The sequence below is a fragment of the Pteronotus mesoamericanus genome, unplaced genomic scaffold, assembly GCF_021234165.1.
Source record: "Pteronotus mesoamericanus isolate MK-2021 breed Mesoamerican mustached bat unplaced genomic scaffold, CSHL_Meso_final contig_90, whole genome shotgun sequence".
Classification (NCBI taxonomy): Eukaryota; Metazoa; Chordata; class Mammalia; order Chiroptera; family Mormoopidae; genus Pteronotus; species Pteronotus mesoamericanus.
In genome coordinates this window covers 17586227-17602274 of record NW_026555277.1, presented here as the reverse complement: position 1 = coordinate 17602274, position 16048 = coordinate 17586227, and the positions used below count along the sequence as shown (strand labels likewise).

The window sequence follows — 16048 nt, the reverse complement described above, 5'->3', positions numbered from 1 at the left end:
TTCTTGCCTCTTTTTTAAAAGAAATTCATTGTTTACTTAGGTAGGCTGGAGGTAAGAGCCTTCATGGTAGATGAGTCATTGAATAATGTCACTGAGCACCCAGATGACTTATTTTTCTTTTCCTTTTTTCTTTTTGTGGAAATTTTAGTATATGTAAAATTTTTAAAGACATCTTTTTTTTTTTTACCATTTTTTATTGTTCTATTACAGTTGTCCCAATTTTCCCCTGTTGCTCTCCCATGCCCCGCCCACCCTCCTCTCCCACAGTTGGTCCGCACCCTGTTGTCCACATCCATGGGTCATTGATACTTGTTCTTTAACTAGGCCCTTCCCCTTCTTTCCTCCCTTAGCACCCTGATGATTTCTGACCTTCTGCTCTGTAATCTATTGTACGTTGAGTTTGTATCTTTATGCTTGTGAATGTAACAATTGCAAGCTAGATGTAAAGAACCCACATTCAAAGGCAGGAAGCTGGGGTAGGAACCAAAGATCTTCCTGGCAGCCTCTGACCTTCTATCCAGAAAGCAAAATTCTCCCAAGCAACTTCTTAGCCAGCTTTTTCTCACTTCTCAACACCCAGAAGCCACTTTCAGCTCTAGACAGGATAGGAAGGAAGGACAGCTAAGAAAGAGGGCGTAGGGAATGGAAGTGCATGACTAGCTTGGACACCAGTCACGGCCACCTTTCAGGGCTGAGCATTTTGCTACCTCCAAACAAAAGTGTGATCCCGTTCATCAGGGAGCAGGGGCGTCATAGCGAACCAACAATATTTGAACCAATGTTTTTGTTTGGAAGGAAAGAAAATGTTTTTATATTTTGAATATATATGGACTGAATAGTTTGGATTTTTTTGAGTATAATTCCTCCTGTCTTATTCTTTTTTTTTTTAAACATGTTTAGTGATGTGTTCTGTGGATTTTTACTCTGCACCAATCTTACTCGAGCTCCACGTATTGGTCAACTTCAGGGAGAGATCATCCCGACTTCCTTCTATCATCAAGGCCGGGTCATTGACTGCAGGTAACACACTAAATATCGGAAAACCTAATGAGTCATGGGAATTACAAATTTAGAAACATCAAGGGAAATTTTTCTGCTTCTCAGGAGAAGAATGTTGACTGAGATTTTATTATCACCTTTCGTGCTAAGAGTTAGATAAAAAAAAAAAAGTTGTATCTAGATTTGCAAATGACATTTGTTTAAAATTGCACCAGTTATTAGTAGTGAGGCATTCTTTGTAATTATAACCTTAATAGTAGAATTATGGTAGCTTTTTTGACACATGATTAAAGCTTTAAACATTGGAATATGTCACTGTTTGAACATTTTGTGTTTTTATTATTAATGACAAAAAAAGAGTTTAAGCTTTACTTCATGTAGATGTGTCTGATTTAGAAGGTGGTTTAATAAATACTTAATCACATATAGAAAATATTTATTAAAATATTGTTTATAGTTGTAGGCAAACATTTGATATCCAATTACCTATGAGTACAAGGCACAGAAAATATGAGGCTTATTTTTTAAGCCAGAGAGTCATATTATATTCCAAGTAATTATTGTTTCCTTCAAAGTAGTCATAATTCTAAGATGCTGTTCTTTCAATCAAATAGTACTGTTACTCAAAACACTTTTGGGATTTCCTCTATAGAATTGCCTTCAGCATCTGCAAACTTTTACCCTTAGTATCCTCAGAGTAGCAAGCCTTCATCTTATGTGAGTGAATGTAAGATCTGGAACCATCCAAAAGTAAATTTGACTAAAATTTAGTGCATTGAGTGGGCAATCAGATCGGATAATGCTGTCTTGGTCAAATGTTTGCTCTTCTTCTGTTTTTCAAATGGCTCTGAAGGCAAATCCCACAGGATCTTTGCCAATAAAATCCTCCCTGGAAAAAGTTTGTTGTCTTCAAATATAATTTGAAGCACACAAGCTTCCTGTGAATATGTAAAGTTTCACATGTCCCTAGATATAATGGTCTTATTAAATTATATTGTTGTATTCTAAATTGGTATATTTGTAAACTTGTCAGCAAGGTACTCTGTCAGTAATTATAGTATATTGATTACTATTCAAATTCAAGTTGTTTCTAACTTTGAAATTTTAGGAGTCCATATCAGTAGAGAGGAATGACTTTATTTTTTCAATCATGAATAATCCAGTCATCTAATAATAATTTTCAAAATTATATTATTTGCTCTTTTTGCTCAACATCTGCCTTTCTGTGCCATGCCACATCTGAAAGCCTTGTAGAGATAATGATAAGATTGATTCTTGTATCCACTCCCTTCATCTTAATGTTGGTCTTACAAGTAAAGATTTATAATACACTTGGCACAGATGACATATTTTTTCCTGAACACAGGTGATATAATAATGAGAAAGATAGGTAGTTTCTTTTATCATGCTCTTTTATTAAGGGGAGGTGGGGAAAGGGGGGAAGGAAGGGGAGAAATGCTAGGAGAAGTCCATGTCCAATAGCAGCCTCTTCAGTGTCCTGACCAGCAAGGCTCATTCACGTTGACATCGTATTTCTAAGTATGGTGCTAATGACTGTATGGATATCTTTCTCCTTTTAGTGGTGCTCATGTGGTTTTAGATGATGACACAGATGTGGGCTATGTGGAAGACGGAACACCATGTGGCCCATCTATGATGTGTTTAGATCGGAAGTGCCTACAGATTCAGGCCCTAAATATGAGTAGCTGCCCACTCGATTCCAAGGGTAAAGTCTGTTCAGGCCACGGGGTAAGTAGGCCTCAGTATTCCAGTTCAGACCTTTATTATGTGGCCTCCTTGGAGTTCACAGTGCCTGGACTTCCAGTTCAGCCACTCTCTCTCTGTGGTTGTTGCCAATATCTATGTGTTGGCATGACTTTATTTTCTTAGTACCCTTACCTGCTAGCAATAACATACATATGTATTGCTATGGTGTATTTTTATGCTTTCTTTTGTCACTGGCTATTTGCATTCACCACATTCTCTAGATATAGCTTGACATCTAAGGAGTTGAAAGAAAATTGATATAATTTTTAAAGGAACTGTGAAGACCCAATGTGATTACTTACACCATTTGAAAGAAGTTGAATGCTCTCGGTGATTCCCTTTTAGCTACTCAGCATGCCTACTGGGTTTCTCTGTCTGCAAGGTCACATCAGACGGAAGGTTGGGTCACTGATGTAATTCACATATCTAAAGTCCTATGCTTGTATTTGTATCATTGTCAGTCAAAGAGATGCTCCCTCTACCGACGCACATCCTTAATTCTATGAACACAGTGTTTGGGCAGACACACCTGGCAAACCTAGGCTTAATATTGCCAAACAAATCTTAATAATTCTTTAAATTTGGCTTAGTAAAAGAAAGGTATTTCAAAATTTATACAGACCTCAGAGATGGATAAAAGAAACATGAAGAAACTGAGAACTTTAATAGAAAAGGAAGATGCTGGGATGAAGGTAAAAAGAACCCAAAATGTAGATAGCTAAGCAGGTGCTATAGAATGAAACAAGGCAGAAAGACATAAAGAGCTGACATTCATCAACCATGCATCACTTGAGGTTTGGTTGAATCATAGACTCACCAAGGAGGCTGTGTAGCCCAGTGATCAAGAGCATGGAATGAGGGCTACAAAGAATCCTGGGTTTGACGCCTGGCTCTGCTTCTCGCTCCCCCAGTGACTTTGGGCAGGCCACTGAAGCTCTCTCATTCACCAGGGTGCTCGTGTGAGGGTAAATGAGGGGCTGGGCATAAATCACGTAGCGTGGGTACCGGGCACATAGTAAACCCTCAATACTTGCTGCATTAAAATAAAAGCAGTGAGCAGAGCTTTTCATTATTCAGCTATTGCTTTGTAAGCATTATAAAACTTAACGGATTGAAAGGGCCTTTGCCTCTCAACCATACTTCCCACTTTTTCATCCTGATAAAAAAAGGTCACATTCGATCTCGTGAATCATAATCACAGTGTTACAACATTTCAGATTAAAAAGCTTCTTATACCAATAGGCTTAAGGTTGGTTTTTTTCATCTCTAAGAGTCTGTTCTGAGTGTATTTCCTAGGCAGATAAGGGTTTAACCTACTGTCTCTAGTTTGCAGGCAGTTATTTATTTCGTCTAAATTCCAAGTCCCTTCCAGCATGCTGCTTGGTCCCCAGAGGACGAGAGAGGAGACAAAGATCCCAGGCTAAGGCCTGCCTCACTGAGAGAAGAGCTCCTCTGGGCAGGCAGGGAAGGTGAAAGGGGTGCTCATTTGGCTGCGCTAGTGCCACCAAGTGAATTTGGTGTTAATGTGGAGAATGTGATGCAATGCATTGGTGATTTATGTCTCCTGGTTTTATCTCGGGCAGTGCCTCTTGAGACCAGTCTCTATTAATTCCTTGAAGTAAGCATATGTGTTTCTAAAATATGTTTCTTAAAACTACTTATGAAAAAAACTATCAATACATTGTCAGACATTGTGTACTTAGATACTGTTAATATGAATACTTAAGATTTCATTTAAAATTTCTTCCTTTCCATCTTTGTTCTGTTGTTAATTAACTGAAAAACCACCATTCAGCCATCTGACCCACACATGGTTCCCCCTTGTCTAATATCTAACACTGTGGGAGGCTAAAAAAAATTCCAAGTGGTTTTTAAAGTGTCTGCCTGGCCCCATGTCTCTTTTACTTTTATCACCAGTATTCTGCAAAGCACAGGAAAATGTCCCATCTCTGTTCTGTCTCCTTTACAGGTGTGTAGTAACGAAGCCACTTGCATCTGTGATTTCACCTGGGCAGGAACAGACTGCAGTATCCGAGATCCAGTCAGGAACCTCCATCCCTCCAAGGATGAAGGACCCAAGGGTTTGTGTGATTTCAGTTTCATTTGCTGGCATACTGAATTCATTGGTACTCTTCCGACAGTGCTGCTAGAACAACCTAATAGATTTGAAAGGAGGCACGTAAGAATATCTCTTCAGCCATTCAAATGTATAGTTCATGTTACTGCAGAAAGGCTTCTGGTATTGAAAAAATATTTGAATTATCCCTTATTTTCTAGGACTGCGATTAGGAAGAAGTAAATATACCAATTTGCTTTCTTCCGGTTTCCTTTCTTTCCTTTAAACCTCATCCTTTTTTCATAATCACAGATGTTATTCATTTCATAGTTTGTCTAAACTATGTCAGTTTTCTCATGGCTAAATCTTTTTAGATGACATTCCTCAATACTTGAAAAGTGAACATGTAAGCTGTCATCTTTCATGCTCTGTTTTAAAGACATTTTTGATTTAGGAAGCAGTTGGAATTTTTCATGGAACTTGAGTGCTTCAAAAAAAACATGAAAAATCCGGACCTTTGTTTTAATCAACCATTTAAAGGAGAGAAATTAGAATTTTAAAATTAAAGGGCGTCTCAGTGACCAACTAACTACACCACCTGCATGCTGCAGATGCGGGCCCCCACGCCCAGAGAACAGGTGGCCGGCTATCCTTAATCCAGGTAGCCAGAGGTACAGCTGGGACCAGGACCTGCCTGCCCAGTATCAGGCCCATCCTCTTCTGTTACATAATGCTACAGTGTAGCCTGTGTCATCCTGAATAGGGTGATCACTTTCTCATTATTCTCCCTAATCACAACCCATCGTATGATCTTCAAAGACCAAGAAAAGCCATCAGTTGCGCTGCACCGACCTAGCTAGAATGAATGGTGCATCCCAGTGACATCGTCCATCAGGTTCCCTCTCGTGGTACTTCTAACAGTATCTTATAAATAGTTTTCATGCTTTTTTCCTGAAGTTAGGAAAAACACATATAGAAATAGTTTCACTTTGGTCTACTTAGTTTTGGATAGAAGCTTATTTAAACTCTCTGAACTTCATTCAGTGTTGTTCATATGGGGAAATAAGATTTCAAAAGCATATGAAACTCTGTAGCCCTCAATTTCTGAAGAGATTTAGGCTGATTCAAGTACATGTGTAATATTCAGTAATAGTGGGTATATTAAGACACTTTTCATACATTTTCTTAATATGCCTATGATATTAAGATTGTATAAGAATCATAATCACACCCTCATGGTCTGTTTCTGTTCTTCTATGACTAAAAAGGAACCAATTCCACTTTTACACATAATTTTTTGTTACTTTAAAACGAGAACAAAAAGATTCTTGGATTTCACCATCAGAAGTTAGATTTAGGGAAGATTTAGACTCTGAAGAGAAATGCAGAGGTTCATTTTTTCCAAATTTTCTTTCTATAGCATGTCTGTGATTCTCTTAAAGACCTAAATACAGTTTCCTCCAGGAAGGCATACTGATGCCTGAACAAATGAGCAGAGCTCAATTGGCTTAGACTCTGCCTTTTGTCATTAGGCAGCAGATTATTAATTGCCTGACTCTATCTATTCCTTATTCCTGCTCTCACCCAGGCCTAGAAAACTTAAGTGGAGGCATAACATGAACAGCTACGCTCTAGAGAAGGATATATTCACAGCAGTCTTTTGTTTGTTTGTTTGTTTTGTTTTGCTTTGTCCCTATTTAATATGGTACAATTCTACATTATCTTTAAAGATAAACCTTTTGATCTTTCAAATAATACATGTTTGTTATAGAAAATTTTGAAAATACAGGAAAGATGAAAGAGAAAATAAAAACCACCCTTTTATTCCACAACTCAGAGGTGGTCATTATAAGCATTCTGGTGTATTTTGTTCCTGTCATATTTTCTTCCCATTCTTAATGAGACAATGGAGTCATTAGAGTAAGAGTAATATAACCATTGGTTCTAAAATTGTTAAAATCCTCTTGCTCTCTAAAAATTTTGATTCAACTGAAAAAGCCATTAATTGATATACATGAAGAATAGTTACTATAAATTATTAGGTTTCCAGAAATGTCAAGCGGTTATAGTTCAACTAAATAATAGCTTTACCTTTATTTATATCCTTTTAGCGTCTGTAGAAAAATCTGTTAATATGCTAATAAAACAGGGAATAACAGAAATAAAAACTACAGCACTTCATTGTAGGTTTTATGATTTTATTTGTGATATTCTGGGTAAGAGAAGATGAGAGAGAAACTATATATTTCTATTTTTAATCCAGATAGCAAATATTTATTGACTGTCTACTATTTAAAAGACAGCCAATCCTTAGCACATAGTAGGCACTCAATAAATATTATATCCCTTCCTTTTGGCAATATGTAAAGGAAATGAAATGCTATGTATCAGTGTGCTGATTTTTGTTTAGCAGTATCCATCTGTAGTATTGCCTTGAGGAAGAGTAACAGGTAATAAACTGAAGATATTTAAACAATCAATACTTTCTTTAAAATTTTTTTATAAGAGTTTATTTTAGCCAAACTGACAGCATACGCTAAAGAGCAAGTTCTCAAATGGTCACCCCAGTCAGTACTTTCTGAACTGTGCGTTTAGCAGCTCTGTGAGGAGCTAAGGTTTTTCTCCATAGCTGAATGCTGTATATTCTTTCTCATGATTTAATTGGTTTGACGGGTGCCTACCTTTTTCTACCCAGTATCTGGGCCCTCTTCAAATGCTTGCCATATTTAGTGAGCAATACCCACAATAATCTGGCTTGTCATATCCATTCGAGTAAGGTTTTTCTGGATAGATAACAATGAGAAGGTATTAAAAATACTTAGTTTAATTTTATTATACGTCCTTTTTATAAAGAGAAGATTCAAGAAGCAAAATGAAACTATTGCCTTTTTTGTTTTTATCATGAACACCGGCATAAAAGATAAATTACACCCCATTATAGCCCCTTAGATCAAGACCAAATTGGTAAAAATAAAGGTGAATCCTGTGATCCTGTTTCCATTGATTTGAGGATGTCAGAAATGAACCAATATATTTGGGGTATTTCTTTCATTTTAATTATAAATTTCTAGAAGAATTAAAAATCCCACCTCTTTATCTGGGCAGGAACTGAAAACATACATGAAAGTATTGCCGTTGTAGTCACTCTGCACTAGCTAAAGCTGTCCACTTTTGACCTACTGTTTAAAGCATGCTAGATTATTTGTTCCAACTTCTCAAATCAAAAATATTAAAGAGCAAAAAATAGGATCCTAAAGGAAAAACGATGCAAGGATTTAAAAAAAGTATTTTCCATTACATATTACTTTATTTTTTTCACGTTGTCATTCATTTTAACTACAAAGACTCTTCTGGTCTCTCTTCTCCCAACTTGTTTCCACTGAACTCACTGAAAGAAATTATTTTAGTTTGTTTTGCAAGGACAGAATACATTTGAACTGTGTTTAAAGGACCTAGGATTCCCCCCGGCTGTGGGGAAAGTCACGTTAAGTACCCATGATTTTTGTCAACTTGTAGGCATCTTTGCCTTGTAGTGCTTATTATGGAATACAAAAATGGAACTTTTCTCATTGGATGGTTTACATCACCATTACAGGAGGGAAGAGAGGGGACTGGACCCTGTCAAATGTTTTCATTGATATGGAAGGACACGGGACGTTTCTGAGAAGCTGTGCTTAGACCCTTTCATCATGACCATTGTCATCAAATCGGAGATAGAAAGGCCTTAATGGCAATTTAGTGCAGACCTATCGTTTTACAAATGTGAAAACTAACTTAATCATCAGGGTTAACGGATAGTTAGGGACAGAGCCAAGAATAAAATGTAGATTACCTGATCGTGAGCCCAGGGCTTTTTCTGTTATTGCACCCTGCCTCATTTAAAGCTGAATATGATTAAGTTATTATTCTGGTTCTTACAGCACAATAATAAGTAGAAAAGGTGAAAGAGCAACCAAGCAATGATTAATTTTAGCTGATCCATTGCTTGTTGAAGGGAGCATTACATTTTTAGCATTTAGTATTTTGAAAACAATAATTTCTAAGTCTCAATACCTTGAGGAGTGTTAGTGTTTACCTTTTGCATATATCTTTTTAAAAGATGACTCCCTTTATTAGTGTACAAACCTCTGATTTTGTAGTTCAGATGATTAGATATGGGATGGTATGATTATCATGTATGATTATGCTCATGTATATTTATATCTCAGTTACTTTCTCACTAATAATAGTCTTGTCAATAATTTAAGGATTTATCAAATTTTAAACTTTTTCAATAACTGTGAGTTTACTTTGTTTGGCTTCAGAAAAATGCCATGACATTTTTATTGATGGCTAAACTGACTGAATTAATATTCTCATATAAAAGAATTTATTTTTCATTTTTTAGATATTTGTCCTTATGTATCCCCAAGTGAACTTTTAAAAAAATTATTATTTCATGGAAAAGAGTAAGGAGATCTGAGTGTATGTCTGACATATTGAAATATAGAGCTAGATAAAATATCTGTCATGCCAAAATGATACTCTAAAGTATAAAGAGTATATTTAGTATTTATTTCTAATTTTCAGTTTTAGCAAAAATACTAAGTTCCCACAGAAAGCACTTTGATTCATAGAGTACAAGTGACGGCTTTGATGCCCCCATCTTCGAAGTGTTGATATTCAGCAATATAGCCCTTTTGGTTCATTGTAATGAACCAAATGTTTTGGTTCATGGACTATATAGTGCACCTTTCTGTTTCAGAAACTCTCTAAAAGTAATAAAGGAAAAGGGGAAAAAAAAACCCCAACCATTCAGTTTCTAAAACACAATTTCAAAATGTCTGAGCATGACATCTGTGGAACAATTCTGCATATCAAATTAAAATTTCCTAAGAAAAGGAGAAAATTCATAGTTTTATTCTTGATATTATTTACTTTTCAAAAATTCTGCCTTTTAGCACACATGAACTGGATGGCAGAGGCCAAGACCAAAAGTAATACTAATATACCAACAACAGAAACAAATAAGAAAACAAAAATGAAAACATGCAGCTAGGTAATAAACAGTTCCCACAATTAAATTAAATCAAGTTACAAAGAAAGATAAGCATGTCAGAGAGTTAGGGAGAAAAGTTAAGTTCATATTACGATGATTGTGTTATTAAGTAGACTTTTAAGAGTCTCATCTTCAGGTTTGGTGGGGTGAAAAGAGAAAAAAGGTATACCATCATGTGCCCAGCATAGTTCCTGGAAGAAAAAGGCATTTAGAAGATAATGAATGGGTGAATGAGTGAACAAATACAGTTACATAATAAATTGTACAGAAGTAAAACCAGAGCGTAACCCCCCAGAGGACAAGGAATTCCTTTCCAATGAGATGATAAATTCTCTGTAGCTGTGAAAAACTGCTGAGACCTCCGTTTCCAAGTAGGGCCCCTGCCAACATCTACCCACCTGTGAGGCATTCTGCTAATTCATGTCCATTTGAAAACAGATTGAGAAACTACCTACTGGGCGAGAGAACCCTGCTAAGTATCCTGATAAAGAATCAAAAGGATTTTACATATATTTTCAGGATGCTAGAATTTAAAGTCACTGGAGGGAGGAAGAACAGAGGGAGAAGATATTTTTGAAAAAGCTGTTTTCCCACTTTTATCTTGCTCTACTGTTAAGAGTACTCACTTATCAGTTAAGAATTTGGAGGTAAATATTCCTCATCAGCAGAGATTACAGACTCTATTTGTTTTTCTTGAATACTTATTTGAAGCATCTGTAGGAATGTTTTGTTCCCTCTAGTTGTATATTGCCTAATTCTCTTCATTGTGCGGTAATAAATTACATCCTCGGCAAATACGAAAGCCTTATTAAATAGTTATTTTTATTCATCATTCATACAGTTACTATAATCTTTAACATATTTACAAATTTTCATTCAGCATCACACTTTACAAGAGAGTGTATCTCCTATAATTTACTGTATGTGGCTAATATAAAAATAGAAGAGGTAATAGGACTCTTGTGTATTTTGGCTCTGAGAGCCAATGCCTAAAACTTCTAAAGTAATTTTTTTAAACATGAAAAAAATTTAAACATCAAAAAAAATTAAAAAAAATTTTTTTAACATGATGTATCCTAGTTAATTTAGTATTCTGAAAGCAGTGATTTTCTAAGGTCTTAAAAAAAAAATGAAAAAATGAGGCATTATATATAGCATTGCTTTCATCCCAGTATTTGCCTCTACAATTTGGAAATTTGAGTTATATAGTCTAGGTTATTTAGTATTATCACGATTGTCATATTTGGAAAACATTACCACCACCTTATATGTTGGTCTTTTTTCCTTTCCCTGCAGCGCTCTCAGTAGCCTTTCTGTTTTCTGTTGTGTCCCCATCTTTTTTTTTTGTTTTTAAGAACAACTCAGGTTGTGCTTAGTTAATAATGAAACTAGAATGTCACTCTTATGATTTCCCCTGTGGTAAAATAAAGTAATTGTACAGTTGCTCACCTGGGTTAGACATCTAAGGTTCACTCTCCTTTGGGACCATATTTAGCTAAAAAGGTTCATGATCCCAATATTAAGCCTTAAGAAATTGCAGCTTCCAGTTGTGGTTCTTCGTTTTGTCTCACTGTGTCTCATGGCACACAGTCTGTGTGACTGCGGCCTGGCGATAGCTGATCTCTTTTTCATTGGGAACTGATAGGAAGCCAGTACTTTGGATTCATTTGGAACGTGAGACAAAGTGCTTATATGTCCACACATTTGCATGCACACATGCAGGTACACAGACACACTCAACCATAAATATTCTGTCTTCCAACTTTAACACTGAACTTCATCTTGCCTGTGCATTTTGCCTTGGAGATCTGGGCCCATCCCAGACCCATGTGGCAATGAAAGCTGTACGCAGACACCGTGATGCGCAGGCATTGAGGGTCGCCTTCTCAGTACACTTCTCGCTCGGTGGTCCGAAGCAGTACAGTTTCCCAGAGACCCTTACTTTTCTTAGTGCAAAGTCTATACACTGAAGACCATAAACAAAAACCTAAATCTTGAATACTGTGGCAGAAACACAAACATTGCAGGGTTATTTGATATATACTTTTCCAGGTGAAATAATTCCCCTATTAACAATTCATTTAATTTTAAAGTTACTCTTTTTTTTAAATTTGCAAGGATTTTCACAGAACTGAATTAATTCTGGAATTTTAAAAGATGTAGGTTCTTAGGCATATTTTATAGTTTGAGAATTTTTTTGAAAAATAAACTGATGGCTTATAACTTTTGTAATTAAAATACAAATTTGCTGTTACGCAGTTTAAATTACATTTTAATTTCACATCACTCCTTATAGGATCTCTAACTCCAATTGGATTATTGACATGTCCAAAAGTATAAGAGATTATGTTTTTAATTAGGGTTTTTGGAGTTTGAAGGGAAATTCAAAATTATCCTTGAATATTTTCGGTGTGTATGTAGAGTTTTAATGTCAAGTCATTAAGCAGAGATTTTAGTATATTACTGACTTTCAAAGCATTTCCTGAAGAAGTTATTTGGTATGCTGGTGAAATCAGTGTGTAATTAATTTCCTTTGTTAAAAAAAATCTCCGTTTTTCCCTCCACACAGTGAACATGGCCACAAGCAGGCTAATAGGTGCTGTGGCAGGCACCATTCTGGCCCTGGGGGTGATTTTTGGAGGCACAGGGTGGGGAATAGAGTAAGCATCTTTATGAGTTTCCGAGTGTTTCCGTTTGGTTCTGGTGTGTGAGCTGACTCCCCTGTGTTGTCTTGTTGGCGTGTTTCCTGTGGTAGTGCTACTCGTGGTGTGACTTGGATGTATTTGTGTCGTGTTGTTTTCTTGTGCAGTGGAGAACCTTCTCCTGTCTGGAACAATGTGGGGCATAACATAATATTGGGGTGCTTAGGATGTCTTTACAATTGAGGCAATGGTCCAAAAGCTTCCTTTGCTCCTCCACTTGTAAAAGTAATTTTAAGATGCAGACCTTTTTTGTTGTTTTACTATTTGTTGGCAACAGTGCTTTTGTAGAAGTGTTTTATTAGGACTCATAACAAATTTAATCATCACTAGGCAAACAGGTCCACATGTGCCTTTAAAAAGAGTTGTAGCTCTTTTTAAAAGATAATCTGAATGATAGCCACTAATATTTTTTCCATTCATTAAGAGTGATGTAGGAGGCTTCAGTTTAATTTGTTTCTGAAAAGAAGATATTCAAGATATTGCATTTTTTTCTTATAAACTAGGTTAATAGTTCAAATTCAAAGTTTACATAAATATTTGGGAGCAGGTAGCATTAAGAATGAAAAGATACTTAAATCCAAACCTGCAAAACCTTAAGTTGCACATTACCCGTGGATTTGTCTTAAAAGGAGCCAGGGTATAAATGAGAGACCTGCACGCCACTTGCCCATCCAGCCCTCACGGAAATACAGCTCTCCTGCCCTTGGGCTGCATTCCATGGGAATTGCGTTCATGACATTGCTGATCAGTAGAATAACAGATTATCACTATTATTCCCAATTTCAGGGAGAGCATTTACAAGTAACAAAAATAATCCTTCACAGTTAGAGAATCCTTTTCTAACTCGCTGTGGTGGTGATAACACTTCACAGCAGCCCAGGATAAAAATTGCTAGTATCTTAAGGAATCACCAGATATCCTCCAATCAGCCAGCCCGAACTGTGGGCATGCTGAGAACATCGCACGTGGCCCTCCTTAGTCCCGTTGATGGCAGCACACAGATGCTCTCCTGCTGCCCTGGGTCTGGGAGACCCAGGGACCTAAATAGCATTACAAGCGAGCAGGTCTGTAGGTGACACGTTGTGTTGACTACCCGAGCCTTCTCTCCGGGATCAAAGGGCTTTGAGGAGACCTGGATCTTCTAACTCACATCCCATGTTTATGGACTGTGAAGCTAGTTAACCCTGGCGAAGCTGGAAATGCTGGGAAAGAGATTTTGTTTCTCCGTACCTGTTAAAAAATAAAGTATATAAGAAGTAAAATATGTAGAGAAAACAAACTTTGTCCTATTAAATTTCACCTTGGGCCTATTGATTGGATTATATACAGAAGTAACATTCCTCTTCCAAGGAAATTCTGTACTTACACATATGTGAAATTCCTCCTTGAAAGAAAGATAGTGTTTTAAAAAGTCATTCCAGTTCCATTTTTTATGTAATTTATTGACTGCAGTAACGGAGGGGATGAATTTTAATAATTCCCCCTTTAAGCCTTAGAGCTCGGTGAAAGCCAGGGCCTTTGTTGTAAAGCATAGTCCTTGTCACCCACCCCTTCCGGTGTTGTTGGTTTGTGGCTATTTCTGGTTGTGACAGGTAAGTCTGTATAAGTGTATATATTTTTTTCTAAAAATAGATATTATTCTTGGTGTATACACTTTTTATGTATTAGTTTCCTGATTTTTTTATTCCTTCAAATTCTAAATTTTGCCGTAATTGCTAAAACAAGTAAATAGAAAGTAAAAAAAATAAAATCCACATAGCACAATGTAGTTTTAACATGTAAGTGCTTAACTGGTAGTATAATGTTCATTTAGTCACTAAGTATTCCATGGACCAGAGGTTTTTTGTTTGTTTGTTTGTTTGTTTGTTTTGCTTTAGTTTTACTCTCGAGTTTATAATTATAAATCAGGAATCACTTTTCATGGGATATGTATTGATTCTAATTCCAGCCTGTCTTCTGAGCTAGTAATGTGCACATCATGTCTAAGGCATAGATTATGTGCATGGTAATATAAATAGTTTTAGATGTTTGTTTTAAAATTTGATTCCCTATTAAACTTTGTAGAGGAGATACATATAAATGGAATAATGTGTCATTAGTGCAGGGGCTGGCAAATTTTCTGTAAAAGACCTGATGGTAAATAGCTTTAGCTTTGTAGGTGACAGGATGTTTGTCACAACCGTGCAGCTCTGCTGTCTTAGCACAAAAGCAGCTGTGAGCCCTGTGAGTGGGCGTGGCTATGTCCCAATGAAGCCTCTTTGGAAAAGCAGTCCGCAGGGCCGCCTTTGGCCTGTGGGACGTAGTTTGTTGGCCCTCAATATGTACCATAAGTTTTAGAGTCAAACAAAGCTGGGTTCAGATCTTGCCTCCGTCATATACTGGCTTCTAGAAGCCTCCATTTTTCCATCTATGAAACAGGGAGAGGCGTAGTCCCTGTCTCTTATGGTTTTGTGAGGATCAAATGAGATAATGTCAAGGGCTTAGAAGTGCATCCACTTAGTAAGGGTATAGCGTATAGTAGTTAACCTGCCTTTACTGCTCTCATTATTGTTTATTGTCATTGGTACCTCTAAAGGCCACTGGGATTTGTGTTCTGTAGAACCTCAGTGGTTAGCCTTATGAGTGTGTCCAAACTTAGGAGCCTGAAGAGACCACATCCCTGAGACTCCCATTGTAACCATCCTCCACCTTCCCGTCTCACCCACGAGCGCTGGCTGGTCTCTGAGTCAAAACCTAATGCCGCACACAGTTTTAGTGCTGCTTAAAGTGGCATCCATTTATGTACACAGTCAACGGCACTGATGTGAGCAGAAAAGAGAATTTTTTACACAGCAATGAATGTATGCACAAATCAAGTATTTTAGGGGAACTACCAAAATTGGCCTTGTGACTTTGGGAAAAGGGACATAAAGTTAGGGAAGAAAGTACTTTGCTGTTAGGGGGCACTGTGCCTGCATAGTAGCGTCCTGAAACATGTGCTATTTTAAATCATTCTTGTATTAAAGTTAATGTCGCTTACATTTAAAAATAGTGAGCCAAGGTGCTTTCCATGTGAGTGGAGAGGATGTACTGTAATCTATAGCAACTCTTCCTCAAACAGTTGATAAAAACTCCGCTTTCTTATTTTTATTTCCTTCAAATTACCCGAGTTTTATGCTTCCATTACTCCTTGCCTTTGGAACCCCATGTTGCTGTTTAAACGCCGCACAAGTCTGTGCAATGAAGAAATATGTCTTTGAGAACAAGGCTTCAAAGTCAGATCTTTATTGGTAACCTCCTTCTGACTTTTGAATCTTCACTGTCTCCCAGTGGGGGATAAGAAATTTAGCATTCAGACAACTCTGTGTGCTGCTTGAAAGAACATTTCAGTAGAATATTTTTCCTTCTTTTCATGCCCTCGTATGCCAGCAGGTTGAGCTAATTCTAACACAGTCGAGTTCTTGATGTGCTCTTTTACTTGTTTGATTCATGATTTTGGAAAAGGGG

The 16048-nt window shown here is 36.9% G+C and overlaps 1 protein-coding gene across 2 annotated transcripts in view; it reads left to right on the top strand.

Moving 5' to 3' along the window:
- Positions 1–16048, top strand: part of ADAM23 (ADAM metallopeptidase domain 23) — a 145197-nt gene that overhangs the window by 118327 nt on the left and 10822 nt on the right. For both annotated transcript variants that reach the window (XM_054585762.1, XM_054585761.1), the window contains exons 22-24: positions 901–1020; positions 2580–2748; positions 4736–4847. In XM_054585762.1, coding sequence (XP_054441737.1) covers positions 901–1020; positions 2580–2748; positions 4736–4847 — 401 coding nt within the window. The remainder of the gene's footprint in view (positions 1–900; positions 1021–2579; positions 2749–4735; positions 4848–16048) is intronic.